Here is a 22017-nt window from a genome sequence, read left to right as displayed (position 1 = left end):
GCGCCCCTGACTGCTCCGGCCCCCTTTCGTCCCTTGCTCTTTTTCTCTGAGTTTCGGCGACTTCGCGTCTCCTCCCCTGGCCCCCGTCCTTGTCCTGGCTTTCCGGTCCCGCCGCTGCTCCCTTTCGCCGGCCGACCCTTACCTCGGACGACACCACCCCACTTTTTTCGCCTCAGTCTCCTGGTTTCCCACGCCCCCCTCCATTTCTCCTCGCGCAGCACCGGAATTTCCTCATTTTCTAAGTTCCTCAACTATTTTGCTTTCTTGCAAGCGAAACCTGGGTCTTTGGCATTTTGCGGCTGCCCCTCCCCCTCCCATTGCTTTTTCTGGCTCTGACTTTCACAGACCGTTTCCCCCCTCTCCCCACCGTCTCATTCCCAAATTTTGTTGAAAGACCCCAGGGTTTTTAAGTCTTAGAATCCTAGGGAGCAATTTTCAAACTTAACCCCACCTCCAATATTCTTATATATCCGTGGCGTTCTCTGTAAACTGCTGTGAAGAACTACTCTCTTGATTATCCCAAAACTTATCACTGGAAGTGGAAAAAAAAAAGTCTAACTGCTTTTTAAAAAATTCTTTAATTATCCTTCTTAAAGGAAATTCTCAACCGCAGGGTTTTAACTCATGGTATACTTTTATAAGGGAACTTGTTTGCATTTTTCATGTCGGCTATGATTTCAGAAAGCCAAGCACGTGTAAAATGGACTTAAAATTTTACTTGAGGAAAAGAAAATGTTTTTGGTGAGGTAATACCCTGAGTTGTTGCTGTAGCGGTTGTGTCGCCTTCACGCTTTTTTTTTAAATGGGAGGGAAAGAACTAGTGTTTGTGGAGTTAGTACTGAGTGCCAGGCAGGCGCTGATTCCTCTCTTCACGTGTATTATTTAATTTTTGAAACAACCCTATTTGGTAGGTGCAGTATTTCCATTTTCATCTGACAGACTCAGAGGTTGTAATTTACACAAGGTCACATTCATCTTAATTTAGAAAATCAAGATTTGAAACCTAGGCCTTTGTCTCTATGATACTTGTGTTTTTTCTCCTGCACAGGTGGATGTAATGGAAAGTTAAGTCTCGCGTTATAACTTCATGAAAGAAAGGTACATGTAGATAGGTAAATAGACTATATTCTGCAACTAAGAAGAATTAGTGTCACTGTACTTCTTTAGTGATGGTGTGATTATAACTTTTGGAATATGATAGACTAAAATGAACCATTTAAAAGGCACTAATTTTCTATGATCCCAAATTTCAGAAAAAAAGAAAAGAGGTTTGATGTCTGTCCTTGTGGTTAAATGACCAGAAGAACTTGTACCAGAAGTGGAATTATGATTTTGATTTTCTTATTCTTGTTTCCAGAATTTTTTTTAAAGGATGTACCTTTTTATAGTTAGAAAAATACAATATTTGGAAAGGTGAGCAATAATTATGTATGACTTAATAGGGATACAGATTGGTTTAGAAAAAGATAGGTAATCTTATATCTAAACCAATCTTCCCATTTGTATTGGGTTTATTTTGTATATTACATCATTTAAAGAAGTCATACTAACCATTATGAAAATAATTGATTTTATGTGTGTAATCTTACAAAACAGTGGTGTCATAATTTGTAAACATCACGTTAAACATCTGAGTATTAAATAAAGATTCTTAATGTGGTTTTCCAGTGAGTGTATTTAAGGTATTTTATAAGAATCTTGGGGAATAGAGAAACTTTTTTTTTCCTTTTGAAGAAAATTTTTTTGCAGTTACTGTGTTTTGGCTCTGTAGGATGATGTGTTTAAAAATTAGGGCTAGCTTTGATAAACTAATAGTAAAACTGTTTCTGAACCAAACTTGGGTCTGCCTGCCTGATGTGCAGCAGAGCCAGTACTGACACTGGGTTGTGGTGAAGTAAAGTTCATTTCTTGCTGGGCCAAGAAGTGAGAATGGGCAGCTCATGCTCAAAAGCCAGGAACTCCCCAGTTTCCTGGGGTTTTCAAGGGCAAGGTGAGGGAGAGGGTCTGGGGTGAGTCAGCTGGCGTAAATTCTTCTGATTGGTTGGTGGTGTGGTAATTGGCATTTTGGGAATCTCAGTTATCAACTTTGGTTTCTAGGGTCTGAAGTCTGCATGCTGATGTTAACATGCAGTTAACTACTTCCACCTGGTGAAGGTTTTAGTCTCTGACACAACGATATAGCTCAGGGTATTACATATAGACCTTGAGGAGGAACTAAAGGCCTTTGACTTTCTTTGATGGCTAAACTATTTGTCTAGCTTTACTGCTTTCCTTGTTCCTGCATTTTCTTGCTTCTCTGAATCAAATTTAGCCTAGGAGGCTAAAACTTCTACAAATAAGAGGTGAGCGACAGGGTGTGGGGATGTCTTTCCCCAGAAGGCTCCACATGGTCCTGCTCTATTTCAAAACCAAGTAACTGTTTCTTAAAACTTCAGGTTTTAGAAGTAATGGCATTTTCAAGTTAATACTTATAGTATGTTTGATTAAGCATTTTTAATGTTAACAATTCTGACTTCTGTGGGCTCTTTCAGAAAAAAATTTACAGTTAACAATTTATGGTTGCTTTCTATAAAAATAAAGCTTAAGTTGAAAAAGTTCGTTTTTTCTACTTTTCTGAGTATCTCTTGATTTATGAGTTTGGTCTTGTTTTTACTCCCTTTATATTGCCTCCAATGTTACTGCTTATTTTTAAGAGGTTTTTCTTGTTTTGGGTTATTTTGGTTTTTGGTAAATTGCATAGTGCAGGTAATCTTGTCAACTTCAGTCATTGACCATATATTAATGTTTTGGAGAAATGTAAAATCTGAGATTGATTTTGATGTGAAAAATTAGATCAGGAGACTTAAGTTTTCAAGATCTGAACTTTGTAACCATTAGACAATGTATAACCTGAGATATGCAATGTTATCTTCCAGATGATTTAATATTCAACATTTCATTGACTGGAATACTTGTGCAGCCATTAGAAATTCCTAAGGCAGTTAGCAAACAGTAAACTGAGAGAAAATACTTGTTTTGAAAAGATGTACAAAATATACTAATAGATGTAATAGTCATTTGATGTCCTTTGTTAAAACAAATTTTTAAGTGTTTCGCAGGTATATGGTTGCTTGCACGCACAGGAAAAGTCTGAAAGAATATACACCAAACTAATAACACTAGTGACTTATGGCTAGGATGAAATTAGAGGAGAGGAAGGGAAGACTCTTGTTTAAGATGTTTTAGTGAACCAAAATTGTTTTATAATAAAACATATATGTGTGTGTGAAAAAGTAAATCACCATTTTATGGTGATACTTCAGTGCACCATGATTTTTGACATCAAAAGTCAAATATATAGTTTTTTAAAAATACCATTTAAATTAGCTTATTAAAGATTGGGAAAGCATGTTTTTAAAGTAAAAGCTGAAAATTGCACTTTGGTCAGTTTCTCTATTTTTTATTTCTATTTTTAAATTCTTTTTTTAATTTTGGGGGGGATGTAGTTTTTTTTGTTTTAAATGGAGGTACTGGGAATTGAACTCAGGATCTCATGCATGCTAAGCACGTGCTCTACCACTGAACTATACCTAAGTTGTTTCTCTTAAAGAAGTAATTGGAGTTCTTTATAAGCCCCTTTAAGAATTAAATGGTGAGGCCACTCTAGTGTTAAAAGGATAAAGATATTTTCCGGCAACTAATGTTGCTGCTATTTTGGTGATTACCTAGGTTAATTAAATAATTTGTGTTCATCTCCAGCTCGACATTTTAGCGTTCAGCTCATCTGAAACATTTTTGTTAATTGCAGTCCTTGTGCTAATGCTTTTTTGATCTGTGGGCACATTGAAAAGGTGACACTTGTGAAGTGGAGAAATTTTTCCTGTAACAAATTATTTTGGAAAGTATTTTTCCTGCTATTACAATATACATTTATATGTATGTATACACTTCTGAATCTTTAAAACACATCAAAAACATTCACAGACTGAAAGCACTGAAGTGTAATTTTCATGTATCGAAACTTTCTTTGTTTTGTAAAGTTTCTTAGAGAAGTTGGCCTTGAAATGTTAAAAAAAAAAAAAAGTACTCTCCTGTGAGGTTAAAAAAAACAAAACAGTACAGACGAATTTATAAAATGGAAAGCAACACTCTCTTGCCCTACCCATTTGTATCCCAGTTCTGCTCTCTAGACGTACCTGTTACATGTTGAACTATTCTGGTGGATACTTAAATATTGTAGAATATACTTGGACAAGTTTCTTGTGTTATCAACTTTAGATACTAGATTGAAGACTTAGTGTATCTTGGTAGATTATTAGGTGAGGGTTTAGTTTACACTTACTGTTGCCCTCATCCTCCTTCCAGTACAGTTAAATCACTATTTTAAGTCATTTCATTGGCTAATTTTGTGACTTTAAAGTTTTATGAACTTCTGAACAGTATCTCGAGTCTCTCATGAGGTGAGGCATTTAGTGTCCTATCATTTCTTCCATTTCTTACCCATTCCCTCAGCTTCGGTCCAGGTGAACCTAACATAAAAGTTAAGATTAATAATGTTTATATTCCATTTTGTAACCTTATGAAGTCTTATACTTTTTGCTATTGATTCATTGCAAAAGCTGAACAATTATAATAGTGTTTGTTATGCATCATGACTATGTAAGTGTTTTCACAGTAGAGGCAAGTCTGCATGGCTAGGGTTTTGTTTCTTTTCTATCTGCCATGGTCATGATCCTTTTGTAAGAATCTTGAAGGAGAATGTCCAGGTGAATTCTCCTGGTCAAAATGATGCCTTTTAATTTTTTCTTCTGGAGAAAGAAGCATATGCTCTCTTCATTATTCCCTGATTCCTTGTAGCTATTCCTGAAATAATTTTTCCCCATTTGTTCTAATTTTGGCTTTTTGCCTCATGTTTGGACTCTGAGTCTCTTGTACATTACCTCTCCCTTCCCAGCATGTCCAGAGTTTCTAGCTGCCTTCCGTCTCCCCCACCCTACCCCTCATCTGTCCCATCTTAGCCTAAATCACACTATCTACAGTATCTAATTCTACAGTTTTTTTTTTTTTTTCCTGGAGAATGCCCTTTTGGAGACCTCCACCCTCCTAGTCTAATCTAGGCTGGTTGCTCCCTAGATTTGCCAAACAACTAGCATGCTAGAATTCCCTTCCCCACCTCTCCTAGGTTGTATCTCTTCTCTCTTGAATCGCATGTTTTATGCTTTCTTGGTTTTCATTCTGGTTTTGCTGATGCACTTTCTAAAGTAATTTCTTTTGAAGGGGTTATTAGGATGTCAACTTTCTGAGTCCATATGTAACTGAAATGTCTGTTTGTTTTCTCTTATGTTCCCAGGGCCCACACTTTCAGTACAAAGGTTCTAGGAGATAACCTTAACACTATCTTTTCTTTAGGGCCTGTTTTTTAATGTGTTTAATTTTTTCTTCATCACGGCTTAAATTTTCCTTAGATGTTGGATGATTTTTTTTTGCTGTTTCATATTTAAGATGAGGGGCTTATTTATTGACAGGCTTCTTTATGTGAGTAGATAAGGAGCTAGCTCTTCCACTGGGGGGCCCTTGAATACCAGTGTGTAGGAGTTTTGCTTTGAGGTGTCAACACCCAGACCTATCTAAGTTAGAAGGGCCTTGAGTGTTGTTACTCCTCCCCCCAATCCCCCGTTTTGTAGGGAAAACTCTTGACTGTCAGAGTGAAAGAAAATTAGATGTTCTTCTATTACATTAAATAGACTTTGCTGTTTGCTTTTTTAAAAGTTTTATTTCTCATTCCTGTCTTCCAGCTTAGCTTTTCTTCAGTTGGGGCTTTTCTGGATTTCTCTGACTTAGGCACTTTCTTTCCACGTGTTACATTGTGGTTAATGTCTTGTAGAAATTTGTTGAAATGTGAATTTCTAGTTAAAGATAGTAGATTGAACACAAACACCTGCTCCACTCTGAGTCAAGTTAAAAAAAAAAATTAAAGCATAAATGCATAAGAAAAGGAAGAATGGGTGAAGAGATGAGCAACAAAATTTGGAAACTGAAGCAAAAGGGAGGGTGGTATATGACTTAGCAGACCTGATAGACTGAATGAGAGACTATTGTAGTAGTCAGCCTACTTCAGAATTAGAGAATATTGACAAGTGGCAGAAGTGAATTCATGCATCCTGTGTATATACTGAAAACGCTCATCCTTCCCCTGCTCAGCTCCCAGAATGTGGCAAACTGGCCTTTATCCTCCTAGTAGGAGATTGGAAAGTTCTTCTCTAGGCAATCTGACTAGCCCGTGAGGAAACACCTGAAGATTCTGACATTGGAGGTTTCTCAATTAAATGGCTCAGTTTGATCACCTTAAATGGTGTCTCATAGTTGGACAACCCTCCTAATTAGCTTTGTGGTCTGTCAGGCTTAAATATGAACATCTGAAATAGGCCTCAACATGAAAATTAGAGCTTAAAATTAACAACAAAAAGCAACAGTCATGGAATAACAGAATAGTATGTGAAAACATAATTTAACACTTAAAAATAGCATTTGGAGTTTTAAATATGAGAATATGAGCAGAAACAAAAACCTCAATAGATGGTTTGCAAGAGGCCACTTCCCAGAAAGTTAGAAGGGTGCAGGAAATAAGGGAGGAATTGGCAGAGAGAAGAATCACAGGATCAGTCCCTGAGGCCCTTTGGTATTGAAGGAATGAGTTTCCAAATAGATAAGTCCATTGAATGGCTGATGCAGTGGATGAAAAACAGACAACTGGGAAGGTGATTCAGAACATTGAGGACAGAAGGAAGAACCTAGAAGCTTCCAGTCTGGGGAGGGGTGTGGTGAAACAGATCAGACAAAGGAATCTAAGTGGCTTCAGTCTTCCACATCAAAATTGTAGGCTGGTGGAAGAGAGCACTGTCTTCAGAATACTGAAGGAAAGTGATGTCCAATCTAGAATTCTTTACCTAGTCAGATTACCAAGTGTGAACAGAGTAAAGATATTTTTGAATTTACAACATCTTAATGCTTAATCTCCCTTGCATCCTTTCTCCAGGAAGTGTGGAGGGATGTACTTTGTGAGAACAAGGAAGTATGCTGAGAAGGAAGACAAGATAGAAGAAACATGAGATTAACACAGGATGGAGGCGTAGGGACCATAGGATGCTAGTGAAAGGACAACATAGGATGACAGGTGTGTATTGTGTGAAGACAGCAACTAGTCCAGATTGGAACAGATCTGAAGGCTCAGCGATAGTCTTCAAAATTAAACTAATGTGTCTGAATTAACATCTTGAGAAAAAAATCTGGGAAACTAGTGGAAGATTGAATTAGTGACAAATATAGAGAAAACAAATCAAAAACAGTGACAAGATATTTATTAATTAGTGGGAGAACAAAGGATTATGCTTGAAAGGAAAAACATTTGTAACTTACCGCATGGCTTAGTTGTGAATTGCATTTACAGGATCATAGTAATGTAAAGACCAAATACTGATCTAACCCTGTGGGTGTGACCTGGGAGTGATTTTTGTTCCCCTCAGGGAACATTTGGCCGTGTCTGGAGGTCTTTTGGTTGACGTAGCTTGCTGGAGGGTGCTACTGACATCTAATAATAGAGGCTAGCGATGCTTCTGAGTGCCCTACAGCACACAGGACAGCTCCTTTCCACATGAGTTGTCTGCTCGGAGTGTCAATAGTGCTGAAGTTGACAAACTAACCAAAACTAAGATATAATTTTGTTGGGAAGATGGAGAGATGAGAAGGGTGTGTATAAGGAGAGTGGGAGGAATAGAATTGATTCTTCATTTCCATAGTAGAAATCAATAGAAAATGTCCCCAAATGTCCCAAACTGAGAAAATAAGAAATAGCAGACAGATGCATTTTTGAGATTTGGTGTAAGTTAAACAAATCAAATGAAAGGCTAGTTTTTGCAGTGCTATTTGTGTACCATCCACTGGTCAGTCTGAGACTTGGGGCAGTGGTCTGTCTCATACATAGTTCAGTTCATAAAGTCTGTGGTTTGCTGTTTTTAGTCTAATGCAAGTTTGTGCAGCTTGGGGTTGAGCCTCAAAGTTTGTAAACAATTTCATGGGACTGTTTTCCTGAGCTGCTCCTTTTTTGCTGTCTTCTTGGTACTTGACTCTTCCTTTTGAGGAGATTGAATATTGAAAAATGGCAAAAATGGAAAGGCACTCTGCTGCACAGTTCATGTGACTCTGCTCATGTTTGGGACCAAGTGACTGGAGACTAGGAGAAAAAAAAGCAATGGAGGTTGGCCCTACTCTCTTGGGAACACCCAGCTCTTGTGATAGGAGAGGAAGGTTCTTGTCCATCAGAGTTTTAACCTCTGTGGATCCCAGTTAAAGCCTCTGTTGCTGCCAGTATGGCATTGCTTCGGGACTGGGGGACATGAGAGAATGGAAAGAAGAAAGGGGGAATTTCCCCCTCTGTCTCAGAGTTAGGAGATTCCTTTAGACTTCCTGATTCTTGAGGCAGAACTGGAGGGCTTTCTGGAGCTTTCTCTGTCCTCTAGGATACTGGAGGGTGGAAAATTGGTAAATTCAGTTACTGTTCATCCTTCCCAGTCTTCCTGCTGCTCTTTGCTTTTCACAGCCTTCAAATAGCTATTTTATGTATTTTGTCCAGGTTTTATAGCTGCATTTTATGGGAGGGACAGAGTGGAGTGTGCTTGTTCCATCTTACCAGGAATAGGAACCTATGTAAGGATTTCAAAGATTAATTAAAATCACCAGTATATGTCACACAGTTTGCTAGATTGTGGGGAAAATAGATGCAAAAATATAGTGTCTTATCTTGGTGAACTAGTTTGGAAGAGTATAGACACAATAATAGTAAAAATCAGATAATGGCTGTAATGGAGAAGGGGTTGAGAGAGTATATAAATCTGTTCAGAGGAGTCTGATGTACCTGCATAGGAGACATAGTGTTTGTAAGTCACAAGGGATGAATTAAGAGTTAGCTAGATGGACAGGAGAAGAGAAAAATAGATATAATGTGTGGATGGCAATTTAGGACACTTCCAAGAATTAAGTATTGCTGGGTATATATAGAGTGATAGGTGTTGTGCGGGCGAGCAGGCATCAGATCTTGAATGCCATATAGAAGAGTTCAGATTTTTATGTCTTAGATAACACCACCAGAGTTGCATGTTACATGTCTTGTTCTTAGTGTAGGTGCAGTTTAAGCTCCTTTCCCCCCTGTTGTTTTTCTATATTGAAATGTCTTACTGTTTACTTACACAATCAGATTTTGGAATGTACATTATTTTTTATAATTTAAAAGCATTTTTTGATGTTTGATTTGAAACTTGAAAAGAACCAAGAACATTTAGCACCACAGTTAGTGAATAGTGAAAGTGGTCAAACCAGGTAATGCTGTTTTTAATTTTTAAAAAATGACTCTAAAAACCAATGGATTTCTTTTATGTAGTTCAGTCTGTCTCCAAAGGTCACTAGAAAAAAACATTACCAAAAACTAAGCCAGGAAGAAGCTTAATGGTGGTTGGTTAATGAATGCTTTATATCAGGTAAATTCTGACTTGTTGCACAGAAAAGGGCTTCATTATCTTAATTGTACATGCATCTGTGTAATATAGTGTACATTTGTACTATGTATTAAAATAAATATGTCCTCCCCTCCCTCTGAATGTACTTGGAAAGGACAATGTAGGATTTTTAAAAGGGTTTTTTTTTTTTTTTTTAAATGAAGTACAGTCAATTACAATGTGTCAGTCTCTGGTATACAGCACAATGTCCCAGTCATGCATATACATGCATATATTTTCACATTTTTTTCCATTAAATATTATTATGAGATATTGAACATAGTTTCCTGTGCTATACAAAAGAAACTTTTTAAAATCTGTTTATATGTAGTGGCTAACATTTGTAAATCTCAAACTCCCAAATTTATCCCCTCCTGCCTCCCCTCTTTCCCTCAGTAACCATAAGATTGTTTACTAAGTCTGCAAGTCTGTTTCTATTTTGTAGATGAGTTCATAGTGTCCTTTTAAGATTCCACATATGAGTGATATATGGTATTTTTCTCTTTCTGGCTCACTTCAGTTAGAATGATGATCTCTAGGTCCATCCATATTGCTGCAAATGGCATGATTTTATTCTTTTTTATGGACGAGTAGTATTCCATTGTATAAATATACCACAACTTTTTTATCCAGTCATGAGTCGATGGACATTTAGGTTGGTTCCATATCTTGGCTATTGTATATAGTGCTGCTGTGAACACTGGGGATATATACCCTCTGGATATATACCCAGAAATGGGGTTGCTGGATTGTATAGTAAGTCTTTTTTTAGTTTTTTGAGAAGTCAGTGTTTTTCATTATGGTTGCACCAAACTACATTCCCTCCAGCAGTGTAGGAGGGTTTCCTTTTCTCCACACCCTCTCCAGCATTTAACGTTAGTGGACTTTTGAACGATGGCCATTCTGCCTGTTGTGAGGTGATACCTCATTGTAGTTTTGATTTGCATTTCTCTGATAATTAGTTGTATTGAGCATTTCTTCATATGTCCATTGGCCATTTGTATGTCTTCATTGGAGAAATGCTTATTTAGGTCTTCTGCCCATTTTTGGATTGGGTTTTTTTTTGTTAATAAGTTGTATGAGCTGTTTATATATTCTGGCAATTAAGCCTTTGTCAGTCACATCATTTGCAAATGTTTTCTCCCATTCCGTAGATTGTCGTTTTGTTTTGCTTATGGTTTCCTTTGCTGTGCAAAAGCTTTAAAAGGGAGTATATTTGAAAGTTATTTTGAACTCAGGTTCTTCAGATGAGCTCTTTAGGAAATCTAATTTATTAATGAGTCTATTAATTTATTTCTTTGTAATACTTTAACTACGATGATTAAGCAGCCAACATCTTTCCTGTTTGATTGTATGAATATATTTGCACGTATTTTTTAAGAATAAAATGTTTCCGGACATGGGAGGAAATCCTAGCAAAAGTTGTTTCCTTGCTCACTTTCAATTTATTGTTAGTGAGCTCTTAAGTTCATCTCTGTACTTGTGAACAGAGAGTAGATGGCTCTTAAGAAACTCTCTCATGAGTAATGCCGCGACAGCTGAGGTGGTTCTGTGGGCTGATGTAGTTTGCTTGGCCTCGACATGGGCTCCACTGGCCAAGACAGCAGTCTGAATTCTCCTAACAAAGGTCTGCTCTCTGACTCTGTGACGGATGTCCCTGTTGACGCAGCAGTGGCTGCCCAGGCTTCTGCTGTGGAGGGTCTGAGGAGGGCCGAGGAGGAGGAGTTGGTCAGGGTCGAGCTCGCAAAGGTGGCAGAGGAAACTGTCACCCTGCTATAGGTGCTGGCAGCCGAGGGGAGGCTCTGTGGGGTGCTGAAATGGAGGCCAAGCCTGGCTGCCTTGGAGAGCCTGAAGCAGAATCTGTCTTAGAGTTGGCATGACCTGCAGGTCTCTAACACCTGCATGAAAACTTCTGAACAACTTGGAGAGTGGGATGAGAAAGTGACGCAGTCGGACCTCTGCAAGAAGACTTGGGAAACACTCTTCTCAGGTGGGATGGAAGACTTCAGCTGCCTTGTCTACCCTGCGCTCTGCCATCAGCAGGAATCTCGAGGCAGGAGGAATTCTGCAACCTTCATGTCGTTTGAAGACTGAGTTAGGACCATAAAATCTACGGTTTTGAGTAGCAGAGAGAATGACAGTGACAGCCTTCCCTCCTTGACCGGTAGTGGTGACAGAATCTTCCCCGATCACATGTCCTTCTAATCCCGTAGTGGCTTCACCACAGAACAAGCACACCCTCATCGCCACAACCATGACTTCGGGCAGTGCAGTGCGGCAGCCAGCCAGGCCGCGGTGAATGCCTAGAGCTGGTTTTGAGGACAGTCATGCCATCCACATGGAGATGTGACTACTGCACTCGCATGGGTTAGAAAACACGTCTTGTACACAGTACTTTGCACTATGTCGGCAGATGCTGCAGATCACTGTGGCACCTTCCCTCGGGGGCAGGATGTGGGCAGGGTGGCGGGTCCCAAGGTGTGTAGAGCCAAAGCCCAGCTCCCTTTGGGAATCTTGTTAGTTCATCTACGTGTTGAAAGGATGGGAAGAATGATAAGTATAAAATGTGTGGTGTTTTCTAAACTTCTTTCAGAAGGAGTCATCCAGAAAGCCCTGCCTGCTCTGCAGTTTGTTTCAGAAAGCTAAACAAGAAAACTCCATTTTCGGAGACCTTCACAGGAAAGAACCTGATTATCAGCAGCTGCCTAATTGTTATACTAGTGATCTAGCTTTAACAAAAGCAACTTCTTTATTTTTTAAAAATGCAGTGGATGTTTCAAAAATTAAAACTAAAGCAGTTTTAAAAAAATTGTTATAAATGAAATGCATGTGGTACCTCTTTTCATCTTCCCTATAGTGATTTCCTATTCGCTTTGCTTCCTTGACCAGCAGTACTCTTGGTCCCTTTTCTATATTGGTGGGTCAGAGATGGAGCAGTTAAAAAGGTTGAAATAAATGGTCATGATTTGTAAATGTAATTTTTATGTTTTTTGTTTTTGACAGCCGATTTATTTTGCATATTCCCAGCGAGGAAAGAGACAATGCTATCCGAGTGTGTTTTCAGATTGAACTTGCCCATTGGTTTTACTTGGATTTCTACATGCAGAACACACCAGGATTACCTCAGTGTGGGATAAGAGACTTTGCTAAAGCTGATATCCTTTTTATTACTATAATGACTGTCTTTCATGCTTGTTAATAAGATATTTTAGCACAAATTTCCTTTTGTTTGTCTTTGGAATTTATAACATATTAGATAAAATATACTTGATTTCTAAAAATTGTCAAATATATAAAACATAATGATTTGCCCCTAATTGTGGTAGGCACAGTTTGATAGTATAGTTGTATGTTAGTAGTCAGGACAAGGACCCATCTCCCTCCCCAGGATATCAAAATCTGTGGATGCTTAAGTCTTTTAGACTATGTAATATGGTCTAGTACAGTCGGCTCTCCATATCTGTGGGTCCCACATCTGTGGATACTGGAGGGCTGACTGTATTCTTACTATGTAGGTAACCCCTTGAAATGTGCACTGATAATTAGCATTAAATTTGATTTTCTTTCAGAAATAACTTGCCTATTTCTAGAACTGATCTGTGTTTTACTATCCTCTTGCTGGTCCTCTTAACTGGATGATCTTTATTCAGATTTACCATCTTTGTGGGATAGAAATTCTTAAATATTGAATACTTACTATGTTTAAAGATGTGTTTTTGGTTCTGTGAGAAATACAAAGAAGTCTTTGCCTTCAGAGAGGCTTTTTTTCCTCCCTATTTACAAATAAGATAGAAACTTGTCATAATTTGTTAATCATAAAAGTCACATGAATATTTAAGATTATAAAAGAACTATGTTATAAGGCAAAAAGATGAATTGCTAATGCTAATGATATTAAATGTTTTTAGAATTTGGCACAAGATGAAAAGATTTTAGGCAAACCTGTGTTTTTAAGGAAATAAAGAATTTTCTAAATAGACGGGGTAGGGAAATAGGTTCCAGGGAAAGAAAAGGGATTGAGGAAAATGGGAGAGTTAGAAAGGATAAGGATTATCTCAAGAAGTAAATTAGTTTATATTGAGGTTCTTACAGAGATCTAAGAGGAGGTATGGATGGAAGGTATATAGTGGGGGTTTGTGAGTTTTTAAATCTTGAGCCAAAGTTCTTTGATTTTTATTCTCTAAGTCATTTTTTAAAACCATAAATTGTGTTGTCAGATGAAATTGTACCCACAAGTTCACTGTGCTACACTGGAGTTGTAATAGGAATAAGTAACCTAAAATAACCCTCATACTCGGCTCCCTAGGCTTTTTCTTTAGCCCTGTGAAATGAGGAACCCCCTAGGGCTCTGCAGAAAATGGTTGAAACTCTGTCTATTCTATTTAACTGTTAATGATTGAAAGTTTTTGAGCAAGACTGAGGAATATTACTCAGATCATTTGATAGTGGTATTTAAGAATACTTACTTTGTAGAAAAGGTTGAACCACAAGGAGGACCGTTACATTACTTCAGATTTGTAGCAGTAAGGTCCTGACCCATAGTAGAGGGACTACACAGAAGAGACTGAAGAGACAGATTTCAATGGCATTTTTGAGCATGTCTTTGTTAAAGTCTTGGTAATAGGTTCTGTGAAGAAATCACAGAAGACTGTTTTTGAGGAGCTATAATCTAGTTTTAGAAACAGGCAGATCCTCTTCTGTGATTTTGGTTTGTTTTGCATAGATGTAGGGTTTTGCCAAAGCAGCTTTATATACTTGGGGGTTCTGGATAAGGTTTTGTGTGTGTAAGCATGTGAGTTTTAAATTTTCCTTGTTATTTTTTAAAGGCCTCTATTTTAATTAGGTTTTTTCCCTCCATACAACTGAAGTAAACATTTCTTGCTAATATGGTAGGCTTCGTTAAATAATTGAGTGCTTCCTCTATGCCAGGCATTGTGCAGTGAACAAGGTAGATTCAGCCCCTTCAAGGAGATGAGAGACAAGAAAGGACATGATTACAGAGCGGTCTCATAGTTTTGATAGCATAGGGTTCAGTAGGAATAGGAAAGATGGCTACTCAACCCAGATTTGGAATTAGGTAATAGTTTTCTTTGAAAGAAGGCTCTTGTAGCCCATGTTGGTTTGGACTTTATCCATAAGAATAATAAGAGAATATAGGAGATTTTTAAATTTTACATTTTATTTTGGGAAAAACCTAACAGAAGTTTAAAGAATATTACAGTCAACTGCCATTATACCCTTCTTATGTATTCACCGTTGTTAACTTTTTGCCACGTTTCCTTTATTTCTCTCTTGGGTTGTTTAGAAAGACAGTTATGAAATAGTGTAGACTGTGAATTGGAGGAAGGTAAGACTGGCAACCTAGTTAAGTTGCTATTTCATTAATGTATGAGAGAAAAATGGAATAGAAGTGATAAAAGTGAATAGGTTAAATTTGAGTGATATTTAGGAGGTAATGTTTGTTATAACTTGGATGTCTGAGGAAAAGTGGAAGGAATCAAAGATGGCACCCAGGTTTCTGATTTGAGCAGCTGAGTGGATGGGTGTGCCATTCATTCCATTTGTAGAAAAGTAAAGGAGAAGAAATTTGGTGGGGGAATGATGGGTTCAGTTATGGACATAATGGTTTATGGTACCTGTGGGATATTGAAGTGGTGAGACTGTGTAAAAGTTAATGAGTTCTTGAGCCACATTGCTTGCGTTCATATCCCATATGCCATTTGCCAGTGACCTTGGGCAAATTGTGGGGCTTTTCTGTGCCTCTTTTCTCTTTTGTAAATTGTGCATGCAGTCTTGTGATTTTTCTTCATTAAGCAATTGGCAATATGGGTATAGAACAGATATCCCTGCATTTGTTCATGGGTTGAGATTTTGCTAGGGAGCTATATTCAGAGAACAGTGGGACAAGGGAATTTGGGATATCTAAGACATTGATTAAAGTGATTTGACCACACATATTGTTTAGGGAAGAAGATAAAAGCAGGAGGGTGGTCATATGGAGAAAGGAAAACTGTAAAAAAAAAAAAAAATTTTGATGTAGAATAACAGCATTATGTGAGTAATTAAAAGAATGCTATAGAAAATTATGGTCATGATGTTTTATTCTAATCAAACTGTTCTCGCAATTGTAGTGATGGCAAGGTCCAGAATGTTGCCCTGGGAGTTGGTCTCAGAGGTGGGAATGGTTGTGAAGGACAAGGGACACATGAAACTGAGGCTAGAACTTGAGATGAGTTGTCCAAGGGGAAATTGATACCATCTTGGTAACAGAAGGAATTTGGATGGAAATTATTGTCTAAATGTTTATTTATAACTACAGTAGATCTGACATGTTTTTGCAAACATGTCAGAATAAAAAAGTATTTTTTAAAAAATCACTGAATTGTTAAAAAAAAAGATGTATATAATACAAGTAGATATATGTACTTAAAACTTCTTACATTCTTTATGTAGTCATTGTCACCTTCTGTCTTTCTCTTAGAGCTACTGTGTAAGGCCCAGTAACCTAGACTTAAGACGCAAAATAATTTGATTTGGGTGGTTAAGAAAATCCGTAATGAAGTAAGAATCTTAGTAAAAATTAGAAAGATAATTAATATGACTCAGTGCGTATTCTAGGTTTTTTTAATTAAATACATTGTCTCATTAAATAAAAATGATATTAAAAATTTCCACTCCCATATTTGAATTGCATTATTTTATGTACTGTTGAGTATGGAGGAGGATTGAAGAGTTGTCAGTAGAGAAATTGATGTCATGTTGGATTGGATTCTGTTACTTGCTGATTGTGTAGACTTGAGCAAGTACTTCGCAGGTTCTTTTCAATATTAATTCCAAGTGTGTCTTGAACTGTAGTTGGTTGGTTCATCAACCCACTTATTTTGTGGTAATTTTGGGGTAGGAAAAAAGTGGATAAATGAAGAGTGTCAATAATCTCCAAGGTTTTAGCAGTTAATTCAATTTATCTTGTGAAACCTTTTTAAAAATTTTAATTCTTTTTAAAGAAGTTTAATGGGTAGAAAAATGAGATAACTTCATTATAGAGACATAGATACACTTTAAAATTGTTAGGAACACTGTAGGGAGAAGGAAGAGAAAGAAAAAAACTGGTTAAGTGTTTTCTCTGAATTATTGGAAGTTATCTCTGTTTCTGGTATTTTTTTAATGTTTTTCTCTATGGTTAAGTTTTTAATGGAAAAATATCCATTTATTTCATATTTATACTTAGAGTCAAAATAATTGATGGTGATTTTAAAACACACAAGGGCTTTTACTAAACATATCAAGCCAGACTTCACTGGGAAATAACTTTCAAAATCTTAGCAAGCTGGTGTGTAGAACCATAGGGCTTCATGGAATGGTTAATGTTATATTGAAACTTTTATTTTTTTCCCCCTCTCCAAATAAAGGGATGAAATAATTATATTGAGATGAACCTAACACTTGTCTTTTAATTACAGTGTTGTCATAGATGGTTGACTTTTTTGAGCTCTGTGAGAACCTCTTTAGTTCTTATTACAACTATAAAAGCAAAACAAATTTTTAAACACAAAACTATAGAACTCATACAATTTTCAAAAAATGAATTTAATGTGATTTTTTAATGTGATATTTTTGTTTAAACCAAACCATTGATCACGATGTGAATATAATGCTGACTTCTTCGAGGGTGTTCTGACGCACCTGCACTACCAGTTTTCACACCACTTTTCTTGGCTCTGTCTGTTATGAAATCTTCCTTTTTGTGTTACATTGGAATATTATTTGGCCTTAATGCACAATTTGCATGTTATGTTTCTTCTGTTTTTAGTAACCCACAGCAGTTAAAGTACTAGTAGCACCAGTATGGTCTCTAAAATTTAGTAGTGTAGTAGTTTTTATATGTGATCATCCAAAAGGTTGAAAATACGCTCTTATTACATATTTTTTAGATTAAAATAAAAATGAAACACAGAATATTTAAGTTTTCGTAAAAGACTTGGAGACCTTTAAGAATTTGTCCTCCGTTTGAGAAAAATTATCATGAATTATAATTTCCCCCACATTTTCATAATTAATGGTGTTATAATTATGAGGCATTTGATAGCATAGACTATTGGAAACCTGAGCATAAACTTTACAGGTTTAGGCTTTATTTATTTTTAAAAATTCTTTTACCGTGCCCAATTTTGGGAAGGCATGCCTAATTTCTTTTGAAACAGGCTATCCTTTCCTTAGTACCCAGATTGACCTTTCTTTATAGTCCTTAATAAATACTCATCTTACAAATGTTTTTAATTGTAAAAGCAACACATGTACATGGTAAAGAAATTCACCAGTAGGGTGGTATACTTCATCCCTGGTTCCACTTCCCAGAGTTAGCCCCTTTTACTTGTTCTGATGGTTTCTGCCTCTTACCAGTGTATGTGTACTGTGCATGTATTTCTTGCTATTGGTTTTAGTATCTGTTCAACTTCTAACATGATAAATTTGACCCGCTTCATGAGAAGTATTTGAGATGCTCACATGTTCCTGAGTTTGTGTTAACTTAGGGAGCCAGAATGAGTATTCAAAACTTACTTGATTTGTGTCTAGGCTAAATGCAGAAGTTAGCAATGACTTGTTCAAAACAAATGTGAAAAAACAAAAACAAGAATAAGTGAGGTAAAGATATGAGTAATTTCATAGGAAGTACACAATTGATTTAAATAGGTCTGTGTATGAGTGCTCAAGCTGTACTAAGGGAAAAAGTAGCTTCCTTAACACAAGATATACTCTTCAGTCATTGTCCGTTTTTGCTGCCTCAAGGTGAAGATGTGGAAAAAATTTTGGATGAATGGAAGGAATACAAAATGGGAGTGCCAACATATGGTGCAATTATTCTTGATGAGACACTTGAAAATGTGAGTGGGTGTAATAAAATAAAAGGTTTTTAGTGAAAGGATCATCAGCTGTTTTCATCCTGATAATATGTGTTATTTCTATAATGTTCTGAGGTTTTAAAAATATACTTAGATTTTTAGTGATGAAAGGCCAGATTTGGCATATTTTGTCTGCATTCTGGGTCTTAATAATTTATACTTGTTGTAGTATGGCTTATTGCAAAGAAGTCACTTTGTTGTTGAACAAAAAATGTCAAAATGGGCAGAATGCCCTTAGTAGTAGTAGTGTATTCAGCCTTCTGGAGGATACTTTATCAAGTACTACATAAAATTATTGGTGATGCCAGTTACCTGAAGTAAGGAGAAAAACACCTTTGGGAAAGGAGGGCAAGTTATATTTTTACCTCTGATTGTTTTGTAGGTACTACTTGTTCAGGGGTATCTAGCAAAATCAGGCTGGGGATTTCCAAAAGGAAAAGTAAATAAAGAAGAAGCTCCTCATGATTGTGCTGCTAGAGAGGTGAGTTGTTGCAGTTGGAAACAGTGATCTTTGGTGGTTATGCTTTGAGTGTGTTTTTTTTAGCCATGGAGACTTGTTTGGATCATTTACTCCTCTTTTCAGAACTTGACTGCATGAAGCAGTATCTTTTATAACTTAATTATTTTGTCTGCATCTGTCATCTTCTTTTATTTGTTTCCATTTTCTTTCATTGTCCATTTTTTATTCTATGATTTCTTTAACTTTTTTTTTTCTCATGATAACTTCTCTATCTTCCTTTTAGAATTGGATTTGTTATTGGTTAAAACATTTTGGCTGTTACAACTTGTTTTATGCTTACAGTCTTGGCTTCCAGACAAATGCACAATTTGGGCTTTTCTAAGAAATTTACATTTGTTGCTCAAAACCCATTCTAGCTTTCCACTGCTTACAGGATGAAGTCTAATTCTTTAAGTACTGAAACAGCTTCCCCTACCCCCAACACAGAACTCAGCCATTCCTAAGTTTCTCTTTCTTTATTCTTAGTCAAAAGGATTTATTCTTTGTTCCCTGAATTTGACTGCTTTGTTTCAGCCTCTAAGCTTTTGCTTCTATGATTTCCCTACTTGGGTAGTTCTCTCTCCTTCTGGCCTATTCAAATCCTATGTAGGTATCTTTCTAGACCAAGCTCAAATTATTCTTTTTCCTTGAAGGACTGCCACCAACTAGCTCTGTATACAGGACCTGAGTTTCTTATTTGTAAAATGATGAACTTAATCCTTATTTAAAAATCTTATTTATTTAAAAATATAACCAGTCGGCTCTAGCCCACAGCAGTCTGAATTTCAGTAGCAAATGCTATCTTTGTCATTTGTTTGGCATTAATTACATAGTACCTTGTGATATATTGTATACTGTATTCTTACTTATCAGTTCCTAGTCATTTATTACATTATGCCTTGTCTTTGACATGTGAGAAGTTGAGCTGTAAGAGAGTATGATATAATGGAAAGAGGAGTGAAAAGATTTTTGTTCCAGTATAGTGTTAGTATATGTTGCTCAACAGCTTAGAGACTTTGGGTAAGTCACTTAATCTCTGTAAGATATAAAATTGTTAAGAAGAGTCACTCAAGTGCTCCATAACGGTATCTTTGTAATTAGCAATATCTTTAAGGTCTAAGCTGATAGTGATTGAATTTTAAGATATTTTTGAGATGGCAGTAAAGATTTTGTGGAATATTTTATTTGGATCTCTTGCCTAATTTTAATTTATTTTTTGACTCACTGTTTTCCTGAAGCAGTATTCACTGCCTGTTTTAAGTTTGGGTATAATTATTAGTGAGGGAAAATGGTTAAAATTCTTATAAACCACTAGGGGTTATTTACTGTAGAAAAACTATTAGTGGTTATTTACTTTGGAGTAAGAGTTTTAAAATTGATTAAAAATGTTGCATTTTAAGTTGAGTATGGAACAGTTAAAGCAACTATTTGCAATGGCTTATAGACAGAACCTTTATACACAAGTAAGTGAAGGTTTATATTTACCCTTTAAAATTGAAAGCTATTTAGGGAGCAGGCGAGAAATTGTCACATCCTCTGAGAGCTTTCACTTTCTTCAGTGTAGATGGCAGGAGATGAAACAGAGTAGTTGTGAAGTCTTCCCTTTTATGTCTTCAAACTATGTTGTCCTCTTGCTTATAGGAAGGTCAAAATAGGAACCATAGCATCCTCAGCGTTCTCAGGAATTGATCTGTAAATCTTATACATGGAGTTAGACTAGTCCTACAGCAGTGAGATAGTTGGTCTAGGTTCAGAAAAGATACTACATTAACTGGAATTTCAGAAATTTAGACTAAAATTGGAGGAGATCAGCTGTCTCTGTAATTTGACCTTCTTGGAGGGAATCAAATACTTAACCTCGAAAAAACTGAAGAGGTGCCCTAGACACAGGGGATGTACTTGCATGTACCCCTAGAACTCTCCATCTGATAAGTTTTATGTACTATATTGTAAAGAGTCAGGGTCATGCAGAAATACGATATTTGGTGTAAAAGATGGAGAGGAAGTTAACCTGTAAACTGAGACAGTTTTTCACTTTGATTTATCTTGTTTGTTCTCTGCTCTGGAATATTAAGAGAAAAAAATTGTCCCATCTTTATGGTGCTAATTTCATAACAATTATGGATCACCATGATTTGTAAGAAAGTAAATAAAATTTATTCTCAGGACATGGAGAGTGGGGGAATGGAGTGTAGATGTATAGGATATAAGCAGTCTATAAGCAGTCAGGGAATATTTGTAAATGGGTGAATATTTCTAAACACAGATGGAAACAGAAGGAATTAGTGATTTTTAAGACATAAGTCTATTTTCTAATAAAATTTACCTTTCTAATTTGGACCAATATTAACTTTTTCCCCCTGTTTTGTTTTGCTCTGAGGAAAGCACAGGCATACTTACGACCCACAATCCAGGGGAAAAAAATGTTCCCTTTGATAATAAGAATCTTAATGTCTGATCTAAATAATATCCTCTTTTAGCTGATAAAAGAACTTGTCAGAAAAGACTTAACTTTAATTTGTGTAAATTTTGGGGCTAGAATTTTTAAAGGCAAGTCTTTTGACTTTTATTCCTGAGTTGTAAATAAATCCTTTTGACATAAAGAGAAGAGTTTTGGGATTAAGGTAGAGCATTGCTGTGTTAGTCTATTCAGGCTCCCGTAACAAAATACCACAGACTGGGTGGCTTAACCAGTAGAAATGTATTTCCCAATGCTCTGGAGGCTGGAAAGTCTAAGGTCGGGCTGTCTGCTGATTGGACTCCTGGTAAGGCCTCTCACCCTGGCGTGCAGCTGGCTGTCTTCTTTCTGTGTGCTCCTGTGGCCTTTCCTGGGTGTGAGTGCAGAGTGCACCAGTGTTGTCTCCTCTTACAAAGGCACCAGCCCTATTGATTTAGGGCCCGACCCATATGACCTCATTTAACCTTTATCATCACCTCATAGACCCTAACTCCTAATGCAGTCACATTAGGGGTTTAGGCCTTCCACATACGAATTTTGGAGGAATCAGTCCATAGTATTTGCCATTTTTGAGTGATGAAACTATCCAACTAGCAGTCCTAGAGTTGCAGTATGTCCTTCTGCCACGTGGTG

The 22017-nt window shown here is 36.8% G+C and overlaps 1 protein-coding gene and 1 pseudogene across 9 annotated transcripts in view; both read left to right on the top strand.

Moving 5' to 3' along the window:
• DCP2 (decapping mRNA 2) overlaps window positions 1-22017 on the top strand; it is a 53954-nt gene that overhangs the window by 279 nt on the left and 31658 nt on the right. For all 9 annotated transcript variants that reach the window (XR_012505580.1, XR_012505576.1, XR_012505583.1 and 6 more), the window contains exons 2-4: window positions 12531-12682; window positions 18282-18409; window positions 18810-18908. Coding sequence is in view for 1 of the 9 variants with exons in the window: in XM_074360459.1 (XP_074216560.1) it covers window positions 12531-12682; window positions 18282-18409; window positions 18810-18908 (379 nt within the window). In the remaining 8 variants the exon portion in view is untranslated. The remainder of the gene's footprint in view (window positions 1-12530; window positions 12683-18281; window positions 18410-18809; window positions 18909-22017) is intronic.
• LOC141577065 (tumor protein D54 pseudogene) lies at window positions 4-12466 on the top strand (annotated as a pseudogene).

The sequence above is a fragment of the Camelus bactrianus genome, chromosome 3 (genome assembly GCF_048773025.1).
Source record: "Camelus bactrianus isolate YW-2024 breed Bactrian camel chromosome 3, ASM4877302v1, whole genome shotgun sequence".
In the NCBI taxonomy this organism is placed as follows: Eukaryota; Metazoa; Chordata; class Mammalia; order Artiodactyla; family Camelidae; genus Camelus; species Camelus bactrianus.
This window is presented reverse-complemented; position numbering and strand designations above follow the sequence as displayed.